The following is a 24689-nucleotide window of genomic DNA, read 5'->3' on the forward strand; positions in this document are numbered from 1 at the left end:
GGTTGGTTCAGGTGTAGACCAATCATCATGATTCCGGCCTATTTTAGCCAATAATTCTTCAGCATCGTCTGGAGTTCTTTTCCTAAAAACACAACCAGCACAACTATCCAGGTATGCCCTAGACTCAATGGTTAGTCCACTATAAAATATATCAAGCAAATCATGCTTTTCCAAATCATGATCAGGCCGAGCTCTAATAAGAGAGCAAAATCTCGCCCAAGCCTCAGGCAATTTCTCTCCATCTCCCTGGTCAAAATTATAGATTCTCTGCAAAGCAATATGTTGAGCACTAGCAGGAAAGTATTTACGGAAGAAAACATCAAGCAATTCTTTTGGACTTTTAATAGAATTAGGTGGCAAACTATTATACCAAGTTTTAGCGTCATCCTTTAATGAGAATGAAAAGATTTTAGCAACAAAATAAGTACGCATCTTGACATCATCAGAAAACAAGCTACTCAGAGTAGATAGCTCAATCATGTGTTCAACAGCACTTTCTTTTTCAGTACCACAAATGGGTGTTTTCTCAACAATAGTTATGTGAGATAGATCAAGAGAAAAATCATAATCCTTATCCTTAATGTTTATAGGAGATGTGGCAAATTTAGGATCAGGATACAGTTTATATCTAACAGTATGTTCTGCAAGCAACTTTTTAATTTTTCTTGCATCAGTAGTAGCATTGCATTTTTCAATAAAATCATCATTAAGCTCCACATAATCTTCATCAGGATCATCACTAGAATAATCAAGTTCAGGTGAATTAACAGGTGTAGTAGCATTAGGAGTTTCAGTATTTTCAATTTGTCTAGACCTAGCAATCGTAGCATCTAGAAAAGATCCTAACGAACCATCATTATCAAGCACAGTAGAAGCATCATCACAATTATAAGGGGAATTTTCAGATTCAGCAGAAGTACCAGCATTTGAAGCTTGTGGTGGTGAAACAAGTTTACTTATCACAGATGGTGAATCAAGAGCAGCAGAGGTACTCAGAGTTGTACCTTTTCTTATAGTGGATGGTAATATGGTGACCTTAGTATCGCGAGGTTTACCCATGATGGAGAATTTGCAGCGAACAATATCAATCCAAGTGAACTTCCAAATAAAGCTATGGTCCCCGGCAACGGCGCCAGAAAATAGTCTTGATGACCCACAAGTATAGGGGATCGCAACAGTCTTCGCGGGAAGTAAAACCCAATTTATTGATTCGACACAAGGGGAGACAAAGAATACTTGAAAGCCTTAACAGCGGAGTTGTCAATTCAGCTGCACCTGGAAATAGACTTGCTCGCAACAGTTTATCAGTAGTAACAGTTTTATAGCAGTAGCAGTAGTGAAATAACAGCAGCAGAGTAACAAAGACAGCAGTAGTGATTTTAGTAAACAGCAGGATTAAAATACTATAGGCACGGGGACGGATGAACGGGCGTTGCATGGATGAGAGAAACTCATGTAACAGTCAAGCAGGGGCATTTGCAGATAATAATAAAACGGTATCCAAGTACTAATCAATCTATAGGCATGTGTTCCAATTATAGTCGTACGTGCTCGCAATGAGAAACTTGCACAATATCTTTTGTCCTACCAGCCGGTGGCAGCCGGGCCTCTAGGGAAACTACTGGATATTAAGGTACTCCTTTTAATAGAGTACCGGAGCAAAGCATTAACACTCCGTGAACACATGTGATCCTCACATCACTACCATCCCCTCCGGTTGTCCCGATTTCTGTCACTTCGGGGCCATTGGTTCCGGATAGCGACATGTGTATACAACTTGCAGGTAAGATCATAAACAACGAATATCTTCATGAATCAATAACATGTTCAGATCTGAGATCATGGCACTCGGGCCCTAGTGACAAGCATTAAGCATAACAAGTTGCAACAATATCATAAAAGTAACATCTACGGATACTAGGCACTATGCCCTAACAATCTTATGACTATTACATGACCAATCTCATCCAATCCCTACCATCCCCTTCAGCCTACAGCGGGGGAATTACTCACACATGGATGGGGGAAACATGGCTGGTCGATGGAGAGGCGTCGGTGGTGATGATGGCGATGATCTCCTCCAATTCCCCGTCCCGGCGGAGTGCCAGAACGGAGACTTCTGGCTCCCGAGACGGAGTTTCGCGATGTGGTGGCGTTCTGGAGGGTTTCTGGCGACTTCCACTTCCTCCCGTGCGTTTTTAGGTCGAGGCCGATAAGTAGTCCGAAGGAGGGCGTCGGAGGCCGGCCGAGGGGGCCACACCATAGGGCCGCGCGACCCCCCCCCCTAGGCCGCGCCGCCTTATGGTGTGGGGCCCTCGGGCCTCCACTTGATTTGTCCTTCTGGCTCCGTCAGTATTCTGGGAAAATAGGGCCTTCTATCAAAATTCCGAGGTTTTTCCTGAAAGTTGGATTTCTGCACAAAAACGAGACACCAGAACAGTTCTGCAAAAAACAGCGTTAGTCCGTGTTAGTTGCATCCAAAATACACAAATAAGAGGCAAAACAACAGCAAAAGTGTTCGGGAAAGTAGATACGTTTTGGACGTATCAACCACTTCACAAGATCGGCGAATGCTTACTGGCGAACGAGGAGTACGCCGACACCTACTCTGCTATGAGGCAAGTCTGTAGAAATTGGCGCTCAGGTTTGCCTGAGCCCGACGTGCACCTGGACGAATGGATCATGCTAGACCACGCCCTTCCACGCGTCGCTGAGTTCACCTTCCTCCAACTCGGCACATCACGCTACGTCACCATAGATCTATCGGAAGTTCATACAAGGTTCAAATTCCTCCATATCTACCTTTTTATTTTCAATCTTAAACATCTTAGTGCTGAATGTTATCTTCATCAATATATTTTAGATACTACTTCGTCGGCTTTTGCCGTGGCGTCATCGTGCTTGCCCAGAAGAACCCGCCGCACAAGATACGGCTTCTGAACCCACTCACAAAGAAATCGAACACTATGTTTGAGGCGCAGATGACATCTGTTTTTCTGAAATCAGTCGCTGTTATCAAATCCCCGACTATGGTCTTCGTTGCCGCACATTACCCGCTGGAAATTGGTTGGGTCGATGAGAGCACTCCAACTAAGGATATACATGAAGATTGGGGAGAAGGAAGATTTTCGATCAAGAACCATTGTCTGCGTTGCATTACCCCGTTCAATGGTGAACTGTATGCAGTAGCTGCGGACAATTTTGAGAACGGAAGAATAGTGTGCACCAATGTACAGTTGCAGCAGCGCGCGAGCACTGTCAAGATGGAGACACTAATTTCATTTCCAGAACTTGGACATCAGAAGTTCTACCTTGTGAAGTCGGATGGTGATCTGCTGCTTGTGTTGTTGGTCAGCGTGGCTTTGGCGGGCAAACCATTGGTGTACCGTGTGGACACTCAGAGCCGCTCTCTCCATCCGGTTAGTAACATTGGCAGTAATACCTTCTTCGTGAATTATATCCGGTGTATCTCCGTCGACACCAGAGTGTACCCGACACTTCGACCTGGCTGCATCTACTACACGGATTTGGGTTATATCAGAGAGTACTCTCATGATACAAAGGCCTGGGATGAGTGACCACTACGTGTGGATAGAATAGGAAACTACGGTATGAGAAATGAACACAGACCATACCGTTTGGAGGATGTATTGGCCTCACACTGCAGACGGAAGGAGTTCAATGAATATTTCCTTGGGGTAATGCACGAATGGAGGGACGAAGAAATATATGAGGAGGAATGAAGAACAAATTCATTCATCCTGGGGTATCCTAATCTTCTTGTTGTCCATATATTGCGTGCGTCTTGCATATTTTTCAGCTTAGTTTGTCGTGAACATTAACAACGTTATTGACTGCTTTTGGCTGCTGTATGCAGTTTATGTTTATACTTAGTTTTCTGATTATGCTGTTGTGAATTTATCATACACTAGCTTCTAGATTTGCTACTAGATTTGCTGCCATATTGGGCAAAAAACGAGGGCCAAAAGGCATAAATAACCCCAGAGATTTGCTACTAAATTTGCTACTAGATTTGCTGCCATATTGAAGAAAGACAGAAATAGAAGCTTCTCTAGATTTGATACTAATTTGGTGAAAAAGACAGAGAGAGAAAGAGGGGAAAATGTGCTCTTAAAAATGCCAATTTGGGCCGAGAGAGACAAAACCCAGCTCCTGCTCACGTGCAACCAAACGCTTCTCGTCCTGTCCCACGCGGTCCCTTTCTACCAGCCCCACGCGACGTGGCCCCACATGATACGGCCCCACACGACGCAGCCCCACAGACGACGCGGCGCAACACGTCAGCACAGAACGTTCAAATAAACGGATTCCTTCCGTCTGAGCTCCTTCTGCAGGTTTCAGACATAGACTTAGGGGAAACTGAGGAAAACTAAGGGGCTGGAGAAAACTGAGTACAACTAACGACCCGAGAGCACGAAAATAGAAATACCTACTTCTAACCGTGACTAGTCTAACTGAGACGTACCGACGCCAAAACGAATTTAGGGCCAGCTGGACATGATTTTTCGCACCGACACGCATAGAAGATGATCTTACAGCCCGCTGATGGCTTTATCACAGATATTCAGTAAGGAAATTCTGAACGCGTTGCATAAGACGATATACAACCCAAAAGAGTTGTTGACACCCTAGAGAAGCCGACTAAAACAAAAGCAAAGCCAAGCGATGGTCTATGGCAGCGCCGACCAAAAGGAAACGAAAAATGACATGTTCATTACAACTAGAGAAGCACAGTAGTAGACTAGTAGTGGTCTAGCCGCTCCGAGTGAAGTTGAACTGGCCGCAGTTGGTGAAGAATGGCAGCTTGAAGAAGCCGAGCTGCTTCTTGTCCAGGTCGAACTGCAGCACGAAGTTCTCCATCTGGAACCCTCCGACGATCACCGCCGGCGCCTTGCCGTCCCCGGCCTTGACCCCCTTCATCTCCACGAACGCTAGGCACGCCGTATCCTGGTTCACGTCCACCATCGAGTGGACGCCCGTCATCCTCCATATCTTCCCGCCGTCGAGCGCCAGATGGACGCCCGGCACCAGGTACCCGAGCCGCGTGTTGGCCAGCCTCCTCGCGTCGTAGCAGAGCCCGAACTTCCCCACGGCCTTCACGGAGGTGGCGTTCTGCGCCTTCATGGCGTTGCCGAACGCGGCCACGAACGGGCCGTACACGTCGGGGCGGAGCAAGGTGTAGGGCACCCTCGTGCAGAGCACCACGCCGCCGGTGTCGAGCGCGTGCGGCGGGAAGTGCACGGGGGAGTCCTCCACCAGAATGGACTTGACGGAGACGTAGTAGGCGGGGTTGTCCTTCTTGGCGAGCAGCGGCGTGTACTCCAGCGACTGCGTGTAGTCCGTGCCCGGCTGCGCGGTGAGCTGGAGCGGGCCGCCGCCGAAGATGGCCACGCCGTCGCCGTAGACGCCGCCGCGGGAGAGGCAGAGGAGGAACTTCTTGGCGACCTTCTGCGACGACGCCACCTGCGCCGGCAGCGCCTCGGAGCCCGCGAGCCCGGCCACGCCCGTGGCGCCCCGCGGCAGCGACGTGAGCAGCTTCCTCGTGGCGCACGCGGACACGGCGTTCACGGAGACCTGGCTCACCGGGTTGACCCCGTCGGTGGTGTTGGCGACGAAGCGCGTGTGCACCAGGCTCCCGTTGGCGCACGCGCCGGTGACGGGGTTGTACGGGTACACCGTGCACGTCCTGTCCCTGCGCGCGCCGTTGCCGCAGCCGGGCTTGCTGCAGCCCGGGACGGGGTACGCGTTGGCGCGCAGGCAGTCGGCGCCGTCGCACGGGAACGGCGCCGGCAGGTGGCCGCTCTGGCACGCGGACCAGACGAGCGGGCCGGCGATGTCGACGACGAGCTTGTTGCCGTAGGAGAAGGGGATGGTGTAGAGGGAGGTGGCGTTGTCCTTGGTCACCGGAACGAGCACCGGGAGAGCCTTGCTCGACGCCAGCGCCACCAGCGAGGCGGCCAGGACGAGGTGGAGGAGTGGTGCCATCTTTGAAGCTTTGTTTGAACTAGTGTGGAGTTGGACGGGCGTGTGCTAGCTTCTTTATACTACTCGTGACGCTCTCGACACCGGAATTAATGGCGATCTCCTCCATCGTACTTACGTAGTATAGTTAAATTGTTTCGTGTGTGATATTGGTGCGTGGCGTGCACATGAAGATGCATCTGCGCGAGCCACGCGCGCAGTGTGAGAATCGGAAAACCAGTACTACTACTCATAATCTATCTGTCCATGTTGTGCTTCCATGAATTCATGTGCATGGGCATTGACCTTCTGACATATCGCGCCGACGACGAGTCTTCCCGGGCAAGCCGCGTGAATCAGGCATCTTGAGAATCGAGAAATCCCACCGTTTTGTTTGGGGTGTGGTGACCTAGCTGCAGCAACATCCATGAATGCAGTTTCTCGATCGGTCGCCGCTCCTAGTTCGCCCCCATGCGATCTGTAGCGGAAACCCTAGTTTCTTCCCAACCCCGCCTCCTCTTTCTCCCCTTCTTGGATTTCGCCAGCGTGCGTCGTCGGGCAAAGTTCACACGGTACCGGTGACGGCTGGCCTTCTTTCCCACGGCGCGAGGAGAATCAGGCGGGGCTGTGGTGCAGCTAGGTGGAGGTCGGCGTGTCCTGGCGCAGCGACAGTCGACGCGCTGCGTCAGGAGCGACTTCCCGCATGTGGAGGCCCCGGGTGGCGGTGCTCACGACAGCTGCGGCCCTTGGGGGCGACAGTTTGAGCCCCTCTCTGCAGCTTCTCCATCGGCGATGTCAGTCTGACTTCGCACTGAGATGGCGTCCCGGTTCGGGTGGTCTGGGGCGGAGGGGTGGCGCGGTGGTGGCGGCCGATTTCCGATGGCCTAGATCTGGGCCCTGCGTGCTAGATTTGGGCATGGACGGTTGGCTGGTTCCCACCATTGACACCTCGTGGAACTGGTGGCAGGGGTGCAGCGACAAGCATGAGGGTAGTGGGGCAGGATGACCTACGCGTTGAAGTGTGGCGGCAGGGCTTTATGGGCCCGAGATTTTCCTGGTGTGTCCCTGCTACCACATCCAGTCGGCACCCGCCGATGGCGGTGGAAGAATCCCTCTAGGTGGTTGTGTTGTTGCCGCTCTCCGGTTTCGACCCGCCTTCCTCCCCCGACTCGCAGGTCAAGCATTGTCGTCCTTCCTGCACAGGAGCGAGTTTTAGGATGCCGAGGTGGCGACCTCGAAAGGAGGACTGCACGATTGGCTCGATGGCGGGTGATGTGGTGGTGGTGATGAATGTCCCTTGGTGCTATGCGGGTGGCGAGTAGTCGGTGTTGGGGGCTCCTCTTGCTGGCGCGTCACAACGTGGTCAGTGCCCAAATCGCGTGGTAGAAGCTCGGATCGGGGATGTCCAGTTGTGTGAGGGACCAGGTGTGGTGTTGTTTTCCGGGCGAGATCCGAGCACTCCGACCCCAGCGATGGTGACGCCTGCAAGTGTCGTGATCCTCTTAAGGATATCGTTGTGGTTACCCTTTCCACATTCGAGCTTCGCTGAAATTCCTAGACCCCCTTGGTCTTGGCGATGGTGGCGCTTGTTGCGTCGATACCTTATTGGGAGCGTTGTCGTGGAGCTCAGGTCTCCTTAGTTTCTCAACGTTTTGGGTGGCAAGCTCGATACTTTTTAGTTTAGTTTTTTTAATCTTTAATCTGTTTATAAGAGGATTTTTTTCATCATCATATATCAGTTTAACCGTTTAATTTTATAATGCGAACTCCCGATGAAAGAGAAACTCAATTTGGCTTCCGGGTGCATATGATCCCTCTACCATAAAAACATATTTCCAAGTGTTAAAAAATTTTGATAAAAAAATTTACATGTGCATCTCCATAATATATGTGTATTCGTCAAGTTTCACGAAAAAATGATATTTTTTGTAGTCTAAGCGAAAAAAAGAAAATTTATCTTGTAACAAGTCTTTGTTTCAGCACCGAATTTTGTCTTTTTTACACACGCCACATGACATGTCGATTTTTCATGAAACCACTTTGTAAGCGTGTAGCACATGAAGATGTACGTATGAAATTTTTGTTTCAATTTTTTTAATATTTTAAAATATATCTAACATGTATTTTAAAATAAAGGGAGCATACGCTCCCATGTGCCAAAACATCACTCCCGTGATGAAAGACTATTTGGAAGAAAATGTAAAAAATTACACGTGGATTCTGTGGTGAAGTTCCAACCAACGGCTCCGCTCCGCGGCTGGCTAGCACAAAAATCCGGAGCGGGTTCGCACGTTCAAAAATCGAGCTTATCTGCAGGTCACTCTCACCGCTACTATTCACGCCAGTGAAGGGTCGCATCGCGTGTTGTTTTGGTCATCTTACGTGCGGCCGCGCGCTGTGACTTTACTGCTACTCAGTGCTGCATGCGTGCATGCATGCCCATAAAGCCCAACTACACTCGCTGCTAGCTGCTAGCTGCTTGCCTTGGTACCACTCCAACGAGTATTGCACAGCACCTCGGAGAAGTGTGTTTTTTCTTAAAAAAAATTACTCCCTTAGATTTATATAGATATATATGTAAACATATATCTAAATTAAAGGGAGTATTAATTTCGTACGGATATTTATATGTAGGCTCTGCATTAACAAAATATTCCTAGATATAACAGACGCTCACAACTAAAAATAATAAATGAAGAAAAATAGAAAGTTACCAATCACGGTGATGAAATAATCGCAAATACATTATTCCACCCAGCACCGAAGACACCATTCAAATTACAAAATAAATACTCCATAAAATGCCTCCAAGAAACAGATAATGTACGAGCATTTTTTACACCCAATGATCTTGGTTTTTTCACTAAATAATGTTCGAGTTCATAGAACAAAGTTTTCAGCAAAGCTATATCTGGATACAACCAACAAATGCAACATCTTAGGTCTTTATTCTGAAAATCACGGCTCGGTACTTTAGAAGCACCATAAAATATATAGTCCAACAATGCTACCACATGACACCGGACACATAGAAAATACCTAACACTATTCCTTTTCAACGCTTGCATCCATCCCGCGCTCGCGCGTCTCGATGAGTCAAATCAGACAAAAATCCGGCCCAGTACGCGCACTAATCCCTAAAACGGATGGTCGCGACCTCCCGGATGACCCAAACCCGGCCCAAGTCTGGACCTCGTTTGCGTGGCCACGAACACTGGGGGCTGGCCGCTCGCGTCCCCCCTTCTCCTCCCCTGGCCCACCAGTCTGCATCCCAAAACACACCCACCTCGCACACATCTCCCCCCGCTCTGCCGCCACCTCAGGACCGGCGATTTGGGAGCGCTGTCGACGTCGGCCACCGACGTCGAGATGCCGACAAGCGGTGCGGAAGCATAGGACGCGGCCCCGCGCTGTCGCGATGTGCTTTTGCGGCCTCGTAGCAAAGTCGGAGGACGTCGTCGCCGACGATGTTGTCCTCTCGCCGTCAGTAGCTTCGCAGTTGCCGTCAAAGGTGAGCTCTCGTGCACCGTGCTTCCAGGCCGCAAGTCGGCCGGGACGGCCATTGCCTGCAGGTTCCTACAGATACATTGGTTTGCCTCCGCCTGCGAGGTGTTCGATGAAATGGGCAAACTAAAATTTGTCCCATTTCATCTGTTGATCATGGCAGACAGCGACAACGAGTTCTTCTTCAAGAACTTGATCGACACGTCCTCAGACGAGGAGTCTAACGATGACTTTCTCAGGGAGATGCACTGATCATCCACGCGCACAATGTCGCGCAGATCCACGTGTACCGGGGGTCCTTGCCGGGGTGCGCGGCGGCCTTGGACCGCAAAAGAGAACGCGACCACGACATGCTCTTCAACGACTACTTCTACCGCAAGGCATTGTTCACGCCGGTCATGTTTCACCATCGTTTTCGGATGTCCAGACCGTTGTTCACCCGGATAATGGATGGTGTCAAGGTCTACGACAACTACTTCTGCGCCAAAGTGGATGCAATTGGCAAGGTAGGCCTCTCTTCGTATCAGAAATGCACGGCAGCGATTAGGATGCTCGCATATGGTGTTGCCGGTGATTTCATAGATGAGTACATGCGCATGAGCGAGTCGAGCTTCTTGGAAGCGATGTACAGGTTCTGCAGAGCAGTGATCGGTGTGTTCGGAGAAGATTATCTACGACAACCTAATGCATAGTACATAGCCCGTCTGTTCTCAATCAATGCTTCCAGGGGTTTTCTAGAATGCTTGGCAACATAGACTGCATGCACTGAGAGTGGAAGAACTGCCCCTTTGGTTGGCAGGGGCGTAGAACGGCCATTCTGAGGGGTGTAAATTATACCTTGCTCCAGCTTCTAGATAGATATTTTGTGTTGTTGCAGTACTTCTGGATGATTGATTTGATCACAACCCTTCACCTCCTAGCTCCTGGATGATCTATCCTTAGGTCACCATGATCTATGGATGGTTGGTTTTGGTTTTTGGTTTGATTTCTCTGGATGAATATGGATATGCTCTACAGGTGGTTCTAAAGCTGTTCTTGCGGTTCTTCTTGATGAACCGATGAATCCAACCCTATCTCTAAGCACTGTGCTATTTATAGCACAAGGTGCTGTGCTCCTTGGTCGACAACACTTGTGTGTGTGTGTGATGTGCTGTCCTGCCCTTCTCCCTTTGCTCATGATGGTGAAAAGGTGCTGGCTCCCTCTTTGGCTTTGGTTGGGACTTGATCCCTCCTGCCAAGGCTTATCACTTGCATTTCTAGCTCTTTTTAATTGTCAAGTGTCAATGACACTTGTTATTGGACAAATTCTTCTATTTTCTCATATTCTACAGGTTTCCAAGACATATTAAGCTTTGGAGAATAACAAGATGAAGAATTGATGAAGACTTTAGTTTTAGAAATAATCCATTTGATGTAATCTTCATTTTCTGTATTTTATTATTCATTCTTGTATATTGGATATTGTAATGACAATGTAATTATGTGTGCATGATCAATAAAGCTCAAAGTTTTGCTTATGAGCTTTTGTAAATATTTGATATTTACTTATGAGTTATTTGTATATATTTGATATACTTTTGAATTAATTGTATAAGTGTGGTGTGGTTATGAATTCATAATTCATTTATATATTGTTTAATTATCACTTCTTTTTTTCGAATTTAATTTGAAATGCAAATTAAATATTCTTCCAAAACTCTAAACTTCATAAGAGATCATGGAGAAATTCACAACACTCACATTGCTCTAACCCTAATAGCAACGAGAGAGAAACATCGGTCCCTCTTAGGTTTTATGCAATAAAACGCGAAAATTTCCCATGTTTTGCGATAAAATGCACATCTCATTTCTAAGCCTACCCTTCGTTGATTCTATGTTCTAGGATATTACACAACTCTAGGCTGATTTTGTTTGAACACATGTGGACGCATATTAACAACAATGCTGCAAACAATAAAAATGAAGAAAATTTCGAAGAAAACAATACCTAGACCATTTGTATCATTTTATATTTTTATTTGAATAATACTGAATTTAAAAGCAAATACCAACTTGTATGACCGTGACTCAGATCTGGCCTTGTTGGACCTAGCGTGACCACGCGATCACCCTAACGACGCGGGTTGCTTCCTTCGCGTTGGCCTTCCCCCAGCATGCAATGGCTGCTCCCCCTTTCAATGCACACGTCAAATCAATCCCACCATGCGCCCCGTACGCTCTCTCATTTTTCTCACATCTCTCATGCACATTCACCGAAATAGCACTTGTTTTGACCGAACGCTGCTCCTTCGCTGCACTGAGCAGCCTTTTAGGAGATAACGTGTATGGCAGTGCCAATGTGCTCAATAAATGTTTCTCTTTCATGGTAACATATTTTAAAATCCATAAAAAGTTAATAAATATTTTTTATGTACATCTTAACAATCTACGTACATCCGTGAAAAACATATATTTTTGTTTGATCGATGTAAAATATGTCTCCCAAAAAGTTTTATTTTTAGCACTACCTTTTTTTTTCCTTTTATGCAAAGCCTAAATGACAAATCGATTTTTCATGTGAAGCTGTACACATGAATTTTCAGTATGGATATACTTAACATTTTAAAACATCCCAGTAATGTATTTCAAAATAAAAAGAGCATATACCACAAGAGCCAAAACATCACTCCAAAGAAATTCAATTAGAAATATACTTTTTGGTGAAGGGAGCACGTGCATCTGGCACTTAGAGCAGAATTAAATGTCCATTGCTACTCATAAGTCAATATCTTTAAACATGACCAATAATATGGACAAATACATGAGCGTGGCATTTTGTAGCTCCAGCTACATGGATCCCGTTTTTTCCAAAATCTGAAAATGGTATTTTAAAGGTTCAAAAAATTATGACCAAAAATTCTATAGATAGATAATGGTGTACTCTACGACTGCGAAAAAAAAGCAATACAAAAGACTCAGTATTTTGGGCTGTACAAAATTCACAAATCCATGGATCTGACAACATGAACACTGTAGATTTTGGAACCTCCAACATTTTTCAAAATTTGCCTTTTTTTGTGTAGCCTCTAATATAACACATTTCATCCTGAAATTTTGCACAGTGGTAAAGTACATCATTGGCTACATTCAGATTTTTTTAGATTTTTTTGAAACTTTAAATGTTAAATTCGAATTTTGTAAAAAATCAGGATATGTGTAGCTCGGGCTACACTTTGAGTTTCCCCAAATACATGAACATTTACGATACCAAATCAATAACAGTAAATTCACCATAAATATATTTTATAATATTCTTTTCTTGTCTTAAATGTTTATTTTCTTCTTTACATTTTATCAAACTTAGTAAGTTTTGACTTTTCGTTAAATGTATAAGCCTTGTTCAATGGAACGGATGCACTGTATTGATAACCGACCATGTCCACCAGCAGCCCAGATCGTGGCGGCAACAGTGCCTCTAGTGTGTTACGTGGATGTTGACACATGTTGCCTGCATATTAAGAGGGTCGTCCTACACATGCACTCCCAATACGATGGCCCTAAAATTGAGGTTTATTTACAAGTAGTAAGGTTTCTTCTAGTTTTGAAACAATAACTCAACCATATTACACACTATAATGAAAACATAAAAATAAAATTATTCATAATATTTTTGAAATAAATTGCAATTAAACTCGTTCAAGCATCAGGCGGTGTCATAAAGGAAGGCGGCGCGACGCTAAGGGTCCAATTTCCACTATAAGAATGTGTCGCATGCCCTTGAGTTATGCGTGTAGGCGGGGTCATGCCACATGTATGGAAGAGGTAGGACGTGTCACACCCTATCTCTCGGCGTTGCTCCGATCCTTCACGTGGGATGGGCGACACTGGGATCCGTCGTACGTTTATGTGCCAGCCGCTAGGGAGGTGGACCTCGGGTTAGGACAATGATCTCCTCGTCTCCCACAACGCAAGCTACCTCGATTGGAACATATTAGCGTTGGAGTTCGCATCATAGCGCCGCTCGCACGCATATGGGCGGTGGTGATCCATGACAGCCATGACCCGGTGAGGGGCTGACCTCGTAGTTGCTTCGACCGCCCTTCCTCCATGGCCACGACTTGCCCATCGTTGATGTTGCTGCCGGTGGTGAGGGAACACGATAGGCTTGAAGTGGGAATGGCGATAGTCGAGGGAGCTTGTGGGGACTCGCACGTGTGGTTGTTGGGCTTTCAAAGGTCTTGCAGGACTGTACCATGGATTTTGGCTCTAGATTCCAATCGGCTGTGGCATTGATCTTGGCGCATGAGTCCAACAACGGTAGCATTGATACCATGCAAAAGACGAACGGGGTGCGCGAATGGTGAGCAAACATTGTGTCGCTACTAGGCGGGTCCTTGGTGGACGAGGGAGTACACACGCGAGGTCCTTTGCATCTCTGAGCATACGCATTTCCCACCTAAATTTGGACTAGGAATGGTTCAGGCAGCGCTCATTGCAGGCAAAACTTTTAAATCATAGGATAGAGCCACAATTTCAGATCTAGTTGTATAAAAACTCGCCAAACTTAATTGTAGTACTTCCTCCATTAAAAAAGATGTCGTAGATTTATCTAAATTAAATGTTTCTATATATAAGTTAGTGTATAGATACATCCAAATTTAGACATGTTTAAGATATCTTTTCTATGACGGGAAGAGTATAAGTATGGATTGGTGTGGTGGTTAGTCATAGGATATGATGTTCCTCTCTTCACTAAGGGCTCCTTTGATTCGAGTATGATGTGTATAGAAATTACGTAGAGTTTGAATCGTATAGAAAAAATTCTACACAAATTATTTGATTCATAGAAATATATCCTATAAGAACTAACCTTATAGAAATCTTTTAGTGTGCAAATCCTACAGTAATAAATATTAGGTCACACCTCATGAAAAATCATTTGCTACAATCAAACACACATGATCTTTTAATAGGATTCAATTAGACATGTCATCTCATTTATATGCTTTCCCTATTTTTATGTTTTTCTATTCTACGAATCAAAGGAGGCCTAATTTTTTCTTCATTTAGTTTCTTAACTCCGAATACCCGTTATGAAATCTTAAGCACATCATTGACTCACCGGTTCGTTTTTGTCGGGCCAATAGATTGTATTTTTCATGTCTTCGCGGACCAAAACAGACAGATGTAGTCCTTGGTTGGGGTCAGGCTGGAGATGCCCTAAAATTCATATAAGTCGTCGAGTCCCATTCAGAGCATGAAATTTTGTCTACCCATCGATTTGACTTAAATCAAATGTTCTAGGTACAGCTCTCTACTCGTATGTTGCAAACAAAATCTTTGGACTCTATTCTCGAGATGATTGATTGACGGCGTACAATGGAAAGCTCCTCGTCCCACAGGAAATGGATATATAGAAGAACATGGTTTTTCTACTCACTCTCTCGCACTGCATGGATCACACCCATGCAGACTATATTTTTCCGTGGACCCTGCAGCAACATTCGACTCGGTGTGCAAGTCTAAAACAGGTTAACTTGTACAGTTGGCCCTTAACGTCGACGGGAATTGACCACTACTAATTCCGGCATCGAGAGATGACAGACGCGTGATCGCCTACAGTATATAAAGAAGCCCACACGCACCGATCGAATGGCAACCCACCGACCTAGTATAGTCCCAAGCATCCTACAAAGGTAGAAAGATGTCACGATCGCGACTCCCCGTCCTCTTTGTCCTTGTCGTCTCGCTCGTCGTGCTGGTGTCGGGCCAGCCTCGTCCGGTGGTCGTTCCGGTGACCAAGGACACCGCCACCTCCCTCTATACCATCCCCTTGTACGACGGCGCCAACCTCGTCGTCGACATCGCGGGCCCGCTCGTGTGGTCGACGTGCCAGCGAGACCACCTGCCGGCGAAGTTCGCGTGCAAGAGCGACACCTGCAAGCTCGCCAACGCCTACCCCGTGCCGGGCTGCCCAGCGACCGGCTGCGGCCGCGACCCGCGCAAGGACATGACGTGCACGACGTACCCGTACAACCCGGTCACCGGCTCGTGCGCCGCCGGGAGCCTTGTCCACACGAGGTTCGTCGCCAACACCACCGACGGCAAGAACCCGGTGAGACAGGTGTCTGTGAGGGCCGTGTCGGCGTGCGGAACGACAAAGAAACTCCTGGCGTCGCTGCCGCGGGGCGCCTCGGGTGTGGCCGGGCTCGCGGGCTCCGCCTTGGCGCTGCCGGCGCAGGTGGCGTCGTCGCAGAAGGTCGCCAAGAAGTTCCTCCTCTGCCTGCCAACCGGCGGCGCCAACGGCGACGGCGTGGCCATCTTCGGCGGCAGCCCGCTGTACCTGGAGTACACGGGGTCGGTGGAGTACACCTCGTCTCTGGAGCACACGCCGCTCGTCACCAGGAAGGGCAGCCCCGCGTACTACGTCGCCGTCAAGTACATCGCGCTGGATAACTCCCGCGTGCCGCTCCCACCTCTCGCGCTCGCCACGAGCGGCGTGGTGCTGAGCACGACGGCGCCCTACACTGTGCTCCGCGCGGACGTGTACCGCCCGTTCCTGGCCGCGTTCCGCGAGGCCACGGCGGCGCAGTGGCAGTACGCGCAGAAGCCACGCGAAGTGAAGCCCGTGGCGCCGTTCGGGGTGTGCTACGACGCGCGGACGCTGGCCAACACGCGGATGGGGTTCATGGTGCCGAGCGTGACGCTGGCGCTTGAGGCAGAGAAGAACTGGACGATGACCGGCGTGAACTCGATGGTGGCCGTGAAGCCGGAGAAGGCGTGCCTGGCCTTCGTGGAGATGAAGGATGTGAAGGCCGGAGATGGCAAGGCGCCGGCGGTGATCGTTGGAGGATTCCAGATGGAGAACTTCGTGCTAGAGTTCGACCTGGAGAGGAAGCGGTTCGGGTTCCTCAGGCTGCCCTACTACGCGCAATGCGGCCACTTCAATTTCACTCGGAGCTCTTAGACCTTAAAATGTCAATGTCTTCACCTACGTTGCTTTTTTTAGACCACTCCCTGTAATTCTTATAGTATGTCACTTGGAGAGCCTTTGACCTTTTACTGCTTGTAATAATAAATAAACAAATGTCCTGAGGTGTTAATTGGAATACCACCTGTTACTGTACAATCCTGTAGAAAATGGAAGATTTCACACAAGCCAAGTAAAATTTCAGCCATCACGTAATATAAGATCTTACAACCAATATACTCATATTTCAAGGTCTTATTGCGAATTACTTATATACAATATTAATTACAATAACATGTTATACTATGCCATATTTTATTTTTAGATACATACATATTAGTGGCAAGTAATACGAATTAGAGGAGTGTGGCATTTTGTAGCTTGGGCTATATGTAACCCTTTTTTTCCAAAAATTCGAAAATGGCATTTTGTACTTAAAAAAATTAGGAACACAAATTCTATAGTTAACCAATAATGTATTCTAAGACTGTGAAGAAAAAGCAATACAAAAGACTCAGTATTTTGGGCTGTGCAAAATTCACAAATTCATGAATCTGAAAACATACAAGAGTGTAGATTTTGAAACCTCCATCATTTATTAGAATTTGTCATTTTTGTGTAGCCTCTAATATAACATATTTCATCTTGAAAGTGTAAGGCATCTAAGGATTGATCAAAAATCAAATCTTACTAACTTTAACCAAATATTTAGAAAAGAGATTTATATCTATAAATGTAGTGGACACATTAGGAAAGTATACTTTATTGTGAATGTATTGATACTGATTCAGTATTGTAAATATTATTTTTTTTGAGGTAATGTAAATATTCAAACTTTTATGTGTAAACTTGGTCAAACTTAAAAAAACTTAAAATACACTAGATGATTGAACGAGGACGAGCAACGGGAAAATCACCGTCCCACACGAACGGATAGATAGAACTATAGAAGAACATGGTTTTTGTACTCATTCTCACACTGCATGTGTAGATGATCTTCCTGTGTACGCCGCAGCAAGATCGGACACGCTGGCGGTCCAAAACAGTTTAACAAGTACAGTTGTCTCTCACCGTACGTCGACGGGAATTGACATTCAGTACCACAGACGGTGATCACCGGCAGTATATAAGGAAGCACACACGCACCGATCCATCAAACAGCCGCCAGACCTAGTACAGTTCCAATCTTGACCAGAGAAATATGTCACAAGTCCTCCTGCTCCTACTCGTCCTTGCCGCCTCGCTGGCGTGGCCGGCGTCGTGCAAGACTCTTCCGGTGGTTGTTCCGGTCACCAAGGACCCCGCCACCTCCCTGTACACCATCCCCTTCTACAACGGCGCCAACCTCATCGTCAACATCGCCGGCCCGCTCGTCTGGTCAACATGCCAGCGCGGCCACCTGCCGGCAAAGTTCACGTGTCAGAGTGACACCTGCAAGCTCGCCAAGGCCTACCCCGTCCCGGGTTGCCGAGCAGCCGGCTGCGGCCGCGACCCGCGCAAGGACAGGACGTGCACGACGTACCCGTACAACCCGGTCACCGGCTCGTGCGCCGCCGGGAGCCTTGTCCACACGAGGTTCGTTGCCAACACCACCGACGGCAAGAACCCGATGAGACAGGTGTCCGTGAGGGCTGTCTCAGCGTGCGGAACGACAAAGAAACTCCTAGCGTCCCTGCCACGGGGAGCCTCGGGCGTGGCCGGGCTCGCGGGCTCCGGCCTGGCGCTGCCGGCGCAGGTGGCGTCGTCGCAGAAGGTCGCAAGGAAGTTCCTCCTCTGCCTCCCCGGCGGTGGCTCCTACGGCGACGGCGTGGCCATCTTCGGTGGCGGCCCGCTGTACCTCCTCGAGGGGCAGCCGGAGTTGACGCAGTCGCTGGAGTACACGCCACTCTTCATCAAGAAAGACAGCCCCGCGTACTACATCACGGTGAAATACATCGCGCTGGATAACTCCCGCGTGCCCCTCCCGCCGCGCGCGCTCGGCACCGGCGGCGTGGCGCTCCGCACGACGGTGCCCTACACCACGCTACGCGGCGACGTGTACCGCCCGTTCGTGGCCGCGTTCGGCAAGGCCATGGCGGCGCAGTGGCAGTACGCGCGCGCGGTGAAGCCGGTGGCGCCGTTCGGGCTTTGCTACGACGCACGGACGCTGGTCAATGCGCATAGCGGGTACATGGTGCCGAGCGTGACGCTGGCGCTGGATGGGGGGAAGAAATGGACGATGGCCGGCGTGAACTCGATGGTGGACGTGAAGCTGGGGACGGCGTGCCTGGCGTTCGTGGAGATGAAGGGGGTCAAGGCCGGGGACGTAAACGCGCCGGCGGTGGTCGTGGGAGGGTTCCAGATGGAGAACTTCGTTCTCCAGTTCGACCTAGAGAAGAAGCGGCTCGGGTTCCTCAGGCTGCCCTTCTACACGCCGTGCAGCCAATTTAATTTCACTCGGAACGCCAAATAATAAATGTACAATAGTAATATTTTCTCTGATTTAAAATAATTACCAAAAAATAGATGTTCATATTTATTTTTGGGTAATTACTTAAAATCGGAGAGAGTAAATAAATTTGTCTATCTGTGGTGTTCAACAATCGCACTACTCTTGTAATTTTTGAATTTCACTAGGAGCGCTACCTGTATGTTTATCGAAAATAGGAGCTTTCATTTTGGCCAAGTAATACTAGTAAGTGATGAAGTTCAGACTAAAAGTAATACTAAGTGATGTTCTGTCTTTGAGATTCACTAGTGGACAATTGATAATTACTTCATCCAGTTCATATTATTATCGTAGATTCATATGTATTTATAAAAAATTGGGCCTAGAATGTATCCATATCAGGGATAGCTTTCTTTTATTTTTTTGGCTGTGTGCATTCGTACTGCCATTAGGCTGTTGCGTTGTTGCAGAGGCTGGGTGTAATTGGTATTTTATGATATTAATATATTCCCTTTATCGAACAATATCAAGGATAGCTAATGTGGAGCGAGTAGCAAACTAGCAAGGTAGGAAGGAGATAGAAGTTCACTAGAGTAGCTAGTGGACCTTGGTTTTCAAGACACACAAAAATTGCTATTTCAAAGTTTGGACAAAAATTAATTAAAACTTTGCATGTTATATATTATTTTAGTACTTACTCTTGCAAATTCACAAGACAAAATATAATTGTATGTTTCCTACAGAAAAATGAAAATTGTATCAAAATAACACTAATGATTCGAGTTAACTGTTCCAAGAAATACAATTTTCTACTTTCTTTTGTGTGTAGGCAACGGTCGTATTTTGTTTCGAAAATTTGCACAAGTAAGTACCAACCGAATATGTACATGCGCAAATTTTTTAAATTTTTTTGAAACTTTTAAAAAATTAGTATTTTTCAATTTTTTTAAGGGAGTGCGAGAGGACATCTTCCGTGAGCTGGTCTGAACTCGGTAGGGAACGGTGAGGGAGTCGTACTGGTGAACCCGTACGACCCCCTCACCGTCCTCTCTCTAGATCCGTGTCCACCAAATCCGGGTCGAAAAGAGTTTTAGCTTTTATTCCAACTTCCAAAGTACCAGTACTGTAGTATTTATTTAGTACAGAGTGAAGTTTCGTATCACAGCAGTACGTACCGATCCAAGTCACAAATTAAGAGAGCGTGGTTAGTTCCTGGCGAAGTTGAAGTTGCCACAGGTGGTCCTGATGAAGAGCAGCGTGCCACTGTACCCGAGCCTGGACGCGGCCTCGTCGAACACCAAGAAATTATTCTCCATCTGAAACCCGCCGACGGTCACCGCGCTTGGCGCCGCCCACCCGCCGTCGACGAACGCCAGGCACGCCGTGTCCTCCGCCACCTCCGCCAGCGAGTTGAACCCGAACACCGTCCAGTTCCCGCCGCCGCGTGCCATCACCAGGTCCACCGGCGCCACGGCGTACCCGACGCCCGAGAACCCAAGATCGCTGATGTTGAAGCACACCTCGAACGGCGCCACGGCCGGGACGCGCGGCACACTCGCGGTGGCACGCTGAAAGGCCGCGACAAACGCGCGGTACACGTCGCGCCGCAGCACCGTGTACGGCGCCGCCGTGTCGAGTGTGACGAGGTCGAGCGCGCCGGGCGGGAGCTGGACGGCTTCTTGGTTGATGGCGATGCCGGCGAGCTGGATGGTGTATGCGGAGGGGTTCCAAGGGTTGCGAACGAGGGGCGTGTAGGAGAGGACGGAGCTCACGTCGAACGGCGTTGGCGGCATGAGCCCGTACGGCCCGTCCCCGAAGAACGCCACGCCGATGCGGCCAACCGTGCTCGGCAGGCAGACGGCGAACTGCCGCTTGAGTGATAACTTCGAGTGGAGCTGCGCCGATAGGCTCGCGCTGCCCCGACCAAGGCCCGCGTCACCGGCCACCGCCGCCGGCAACGGCGAAGAACCGAGGAAACTGGCCGGAGCGCACGCAGAGAGTACGCCGCCGACAGTGACCTCGGCCGTCGGCGTGCTCCCGTCGGTTGCGGTGGTGACTAGATCGACGAGCGTGAGGTCGCTGACGACGGCCCGGTCGCCCGTGACGGGGTTTTTGAGGCGAGCGGTGCACCTGCACTGGCCTTGGGCGAAGTACCTGTGCGTCCCCAACGTGGCGGTGCACTCGGCGGAGGAGCACGGGACGGTGGGGTTCCCGGCGGAGCAGGGCGACCAGAGGAGCGGGCCAGAGAGGTCGAGCAAGTAGTCCTTGTGCGAGAGTGAGAGCGTGTAGAGAGAGGTGTCGGCTGCTTTGGTTATTTGAGCCACCAAGGCATTAATCGGACTAGGAGCTAGCAAGGCCTTGGTCTCCGCGTGCGTGCGACTGGAGGCTGATCTGGGCCGGGGTAAATACGAGATCAGGCTTTCGCGCGAAAGCGAAAGGCCGACCGCTAGACGTCCGTGCAACTTTTGTACACGCGCGAGGTGGTTTACCGAAAATTAGATTAGCTGCGCCTGCGCGTGTGGCGGGACCGCAGGAGTTGACGTGCATACGTACGCAAGTGCGCGCGCGGCGCGTTTAACGCCCCACCCCTGTCTACGCTTTGGCTTTGGATGACGCAGTTCAGTTGGCGCGCGTCGCCAACAAACTCGTGCATATCAAGCGAGCTCCTGTACGCCTTTGCTCTTTTCAATGCTCCCTAGTAATTTTCTGCTATACCTTTCCTTCATTTTCCCACACTCAATTAATTCCATCGAATGCATCTCCCCAATTCAAAAAGACTCCCCTTCTTTTCACCCGCCCAATTCAAGCTGACGACATACTACTACATGGCTTCCAATATTACAGCTACCTAGATCAACTAGACCACCATTTTTTTGAGAAACAAAATGTACGTATCCCTTTCTCTTTTTTTTTCCGCACAAAAGAATTGACACTTACAAAACCAGTACTAGGATTTGGGAATTTTCTCTAACAAATAAATTTGCTACCCCCGTCAGGAACGCGCATGTCAGGTTGGGCCATGTACCCCGCCTCTTACAACACCCACTGCTCCTACACCAAACGTGAATTTCAACCATAAAAAAACAAACTCATTCATCCATCTGACTCCAATCGCGTACTACCTATTTACCAAATCCCTTTCTCTTTTCTCTTTTTTTTGCACAAAATAATTGACACGTACAAAACCAATAGGATCTGGGAATTTTCTCTAACAAATAAATTTGCTACCCCCGTCGGGAACACGCATGTCAGGTTGGGCCATGTACCCCGCCTCGTACAACGCACGTGCTTCATCCTCGTGGAGGTTATGGCGGCCGAATATGTTGGCGGCGGCGCCGTCTACGTCGAAACGGGCGGCCGTGGATGGTGGTGGCTCTACGGTTTTATGCGGAGAGAAGCGGCAAGATCTAGGGTTTTCTAAACGCTCGCCACCTGCCACCAGGTCGACGCTGTCCCCGCCATCCAGAGGCACCGCCCTTGGTGCCGTGGTCCCAAACCTTGAGGAGGATGAGTACGAGATCCGTCTCCATCACCACTGGCCCGGCGATGCCAAGGCTAGGACGGAAGGAGTGGACCGCGCCGCCAGGTTCCGGTTCCGCGCCGCCGCCCCCATCAAAGCCCGCCCAATGAGGCCGCGGCGAGGAAGAGGAGAGGCCGCACCACCAGATCATGGCCACGCCGCCGCCGCCATCACCGCCCGCCTGGCGAGAGGCCGCGCCGCCAACATCCTCCACGGGTCGGGACCATCCCCCCGTGCGGCGGCTAGCCTCCATCTGCCGCACAGGGGGATCACGCGAGGATCCCCGCCGCCCCCATCACCGGCCGCGCCATGCTTTGCCGGCGACGGCCTCCGGGGATGACGAGGAGGGAGGGAGGGGGATGGTAAGACGGTGGCGGCGGCTAGGGTTTCCGCCCGAGTCGCCCTGGAGGGGACGACCCGAGCGGGACGAGGGGGACTGCTGCACCCTCCTGCTGAAGTTAGACTTAAGCTTAAAGCACCTCGAAATCGCTCTTCTTGTGCCAACCAACGATTTATTTACTGGATATAAAACACGTTGTCTAGGATCCGATTAATACGCAGGGCAAGACTGCACACGCGGGAAATCCTATCTAGAAATGCCGAATCCAAAGGCGAGTGCCTCATCTCGGATGCAATTAGCTAGATCCTTGGCCTTTTGAAATGTCGGGGGTTAAGATGATGAGAAGTCCGAGGGAGGGAGGTGCTGTGAGGTGATGGTAGGACATATTGACAACATGGGTTTTCTCAAATAGATATGAGAGAGAAGCCTAAGAATACATATTGACAACATGAGATACATACTTTTTGGAGATGGTAACTTTTTTGTACACGGGGATAGATGCAGGATATCTGGTCATCGGAACATGAAAAACCTAAAAATATCCCATGTTCTTACAACAGTTAGGCCAGTAGTTTCAAAGTGGGAGTTTTGCACTTGAAGTCCATAATCTTCATGCGGGATAGTCCTACTTGAAAAGCTAGTGCAACTTCTAAGTTGTGTATTGGATTTCCATATTAGCACCACCCTAACTTAGTATAACCCCACTAGGACAAATGCAAAATGTGAATGCTTACTGACCCTTCCTCACGCTATTTCATGTGTCCTCTATCTGATTGGTCCCGCGGCGCGTACCACTATATTTACACCAAAGTTTTGATTCCATGTGAATCTCCTGTTTACTTGTGTTATAGTAGGTCATAGGAACACTAACAACCCAAAATAGGACAAGTCCTTACAATATATGCCCATATTAGGACCACATGCAAAATTTGAAGGGTTTCCGACTCATTCTCACGTGATTTTATGTGTATAACTACCCGACTAACCCTGCAACCTCTACACCTAGCTTTCCATCACAAGTGGTCATTCCATGGGACTTTACTATTTGGTAGTGTTATTGTAGGCCATAGGAATATGAACAACCCAAAATGTGGTCAAGTTCTTACAAGAAGTGGGTCGGTGGCCTCGAACTAAGGCTGGTCATAGTGGTAAGTATCATGTAGTAGTATCATGCATATGATACTTGTGTATGATACTATCTCTATAGTGGTTAGTATCATGAAGTAGTATCATAGTTATGCTATATTTATTATTTTTTAGAATCTCAATGCAAATTTATGCACAAGATTTGTTTAGCATTAACTTTTCTCGTGACATGCGCTATGATACAGTATCTACCTATGTTACTCTAATCTTCTCTCTCCTCCTTAATTAGCTGCCACATCAGCATTTTTGTGAGACCAATGTGCATGATACTACCTATGATACTAGCACTATGGCTAGCCTAATAGTTTTGACACTATAATAAGTCCATAATCTTCATGAGTAATAGTCCACTTGGTGAAGTAAGTGCCATGCACATTTGTGTATTGAATTTTCATTAAACATAGTGAGCATTGTAAATTTGGGCGAGGAAGACCCCGAAAGTAAGTTCGCCACTGCCACTACCGAAAATAGGCGGGCAAAATGCCGGAACGAAAATCATGTCCTCAAACGCAATATCTTTTGCACACGGACTCCAATTTCAACGAGCTAGGGCTCACTATAAATACAACAAAAAGATCTATCTAAACACAACTGTTTTCGGTGGATATCAACAACATGATCTCTAGACCATGTGGATCAGCTCAATCTGATGGAGGGGCGATGGGGAAACGCGACATCCCTATTATTTGATGTTGTCTTTCTTCGGCAGTCCTTATACCCGTGTCCGTCAATAGACATGTCGTGTGCAATCATTGCATGTGCAATGGGATCATTGGTATATATGCACACGGGGCCATGTTTCATGTATGTAGGATGACTT

General features: G+C 48.4%; 4 protein-coding genes across 4 annotated transcripts; 2 read left to right on the plus strand and 2 right to left on the minus strand.

The window, feature by feature from the left end:
* Positions 1 to 4589: 4589 nt before the first annotated feature.
* LOC127345630 (chitinase CLP-like) lies at positions 4590 to 6112 on the minus strand. Its single transcript, XM_051372112.2, has one exon. The coding sequence runs from the start codon at positions 6004 to 6006 to the stop codon at positions 4774 to 4776; it is 1233 nt and encodes a 410-aa protein (XP_051228072.1). The 5' UTR covers positions 6007 to 6112; the 3' UTR covers positions 4590 to 4773.
* An 8999-nt stretch (positions 6113 to 15111) lies between these two features.
* On the plus strand, positions 15112 to 16589 carry LOC127345632 (chitinase CLP-like). The gene has a single exon (XM_051372113.2). It carries the CDS (start codon positions 15170 to 15172, stop codon positions 16430 to 16432), a length of 1263 nt encoding a protein of 420 aa, XP_051228073.1. The 5' UTR covers positions 15112 to 15169; the 3' UTR covers positions 16433 to 16589.
* A 1012-nt stretch (positions 16590 to 17601) lies between these two features.
* LOC127338855 (chitinase CLP-like) lies at positions 17602 to 19275 on the plus strand. Its single transcript, XM_051364822.2, has one exon. The coding sequence runs from the start codon at positions 17637 to 17639 to the stop codon at positions 18885 to 18887; it is 1251 nt and encodes a 416-aa protein (XP_051220782.1). The 5' UTR covers positions 17602 to 17636; the 3' UTR covers positions 18888 to 19275.
* Positions 19276 to 19941: 666 nt separating this feature from the next.
* On the minus strand, positions 19942 to 21613 carry LOC127340353 (chitinase CLP-like). The gene is made up of 2 exons (XM_051366115.2): positions 21579 to 21613; positions 19942 to 21254 (listed from the first exon to the last, which is right to left on the minus strand). Exons 1-2 carry the CDS (start codon positions 21611 to 21613, stop codon positions 20069 to 20071), a joined length of 1221 nt encoding a protein of 406 aa, XP_051222075.1. The 3' UTR covers positions 19942 to 20068.
* Positions 21614 to 24689: the final 3076 nt, after the last annotated feature.

The sequence above is a fragment of the Lolium perenne genome, chromosome 3 (genome assembly GCF_019359855.2).
Source record: "Lolium perenne isolate Kyuss_39 chromosome 3, Kyuss_2.0, whole genome shotgun sequence".
NCBI classification, from domain to species: Eukaryota; Viridiplantae; Streptophyta; class Magnoliopsida; order Poales; family Poaceae; genus Lolium; species Lolium perenne.

What these genes read in the sequence shown, in the direction of transcription:
- LOC127345630 (XM_051372112.2), bottom strand. Translation starts at nt 6,006, where the DNA reads ATGGCACCACTCCTCCACCTCGTCCTGGCCGCCTCGCTGGTGGCGCTG.
- LOC127345632 (XM_051372113.2), top strand. Translation starts at nt 15,170, where the DNA reads ATGTCACGATCGCGACTCCCCGTCCTCTTTGTCCTTGTCGTCTCGCTC.
- LOC127338855 (XM_051364822.2), top strand. Translation starts at nt 17,637, where the DNA reads ATGTCACAAGTCCTCCTGCTCCTACTCGTCCTTGCCGCCTCGCTGGCG.
- LOC127340353 (XM_051366115.2), bottom strand. Translation starts at nt 21,613, where the DNA reads ATGGAATTAATTGAGTGTGGGAAAATGAAGGAAAG. An exon ending in TGTGGGAAAATGAAGGAAAG is followed by an intron (nt 21,255 to 21,578) that starts GTATAGCAGAAA and finishes ACCCCGGCCCAG; the next exon opens with ATCAGCCTCCAGTCGCACGC.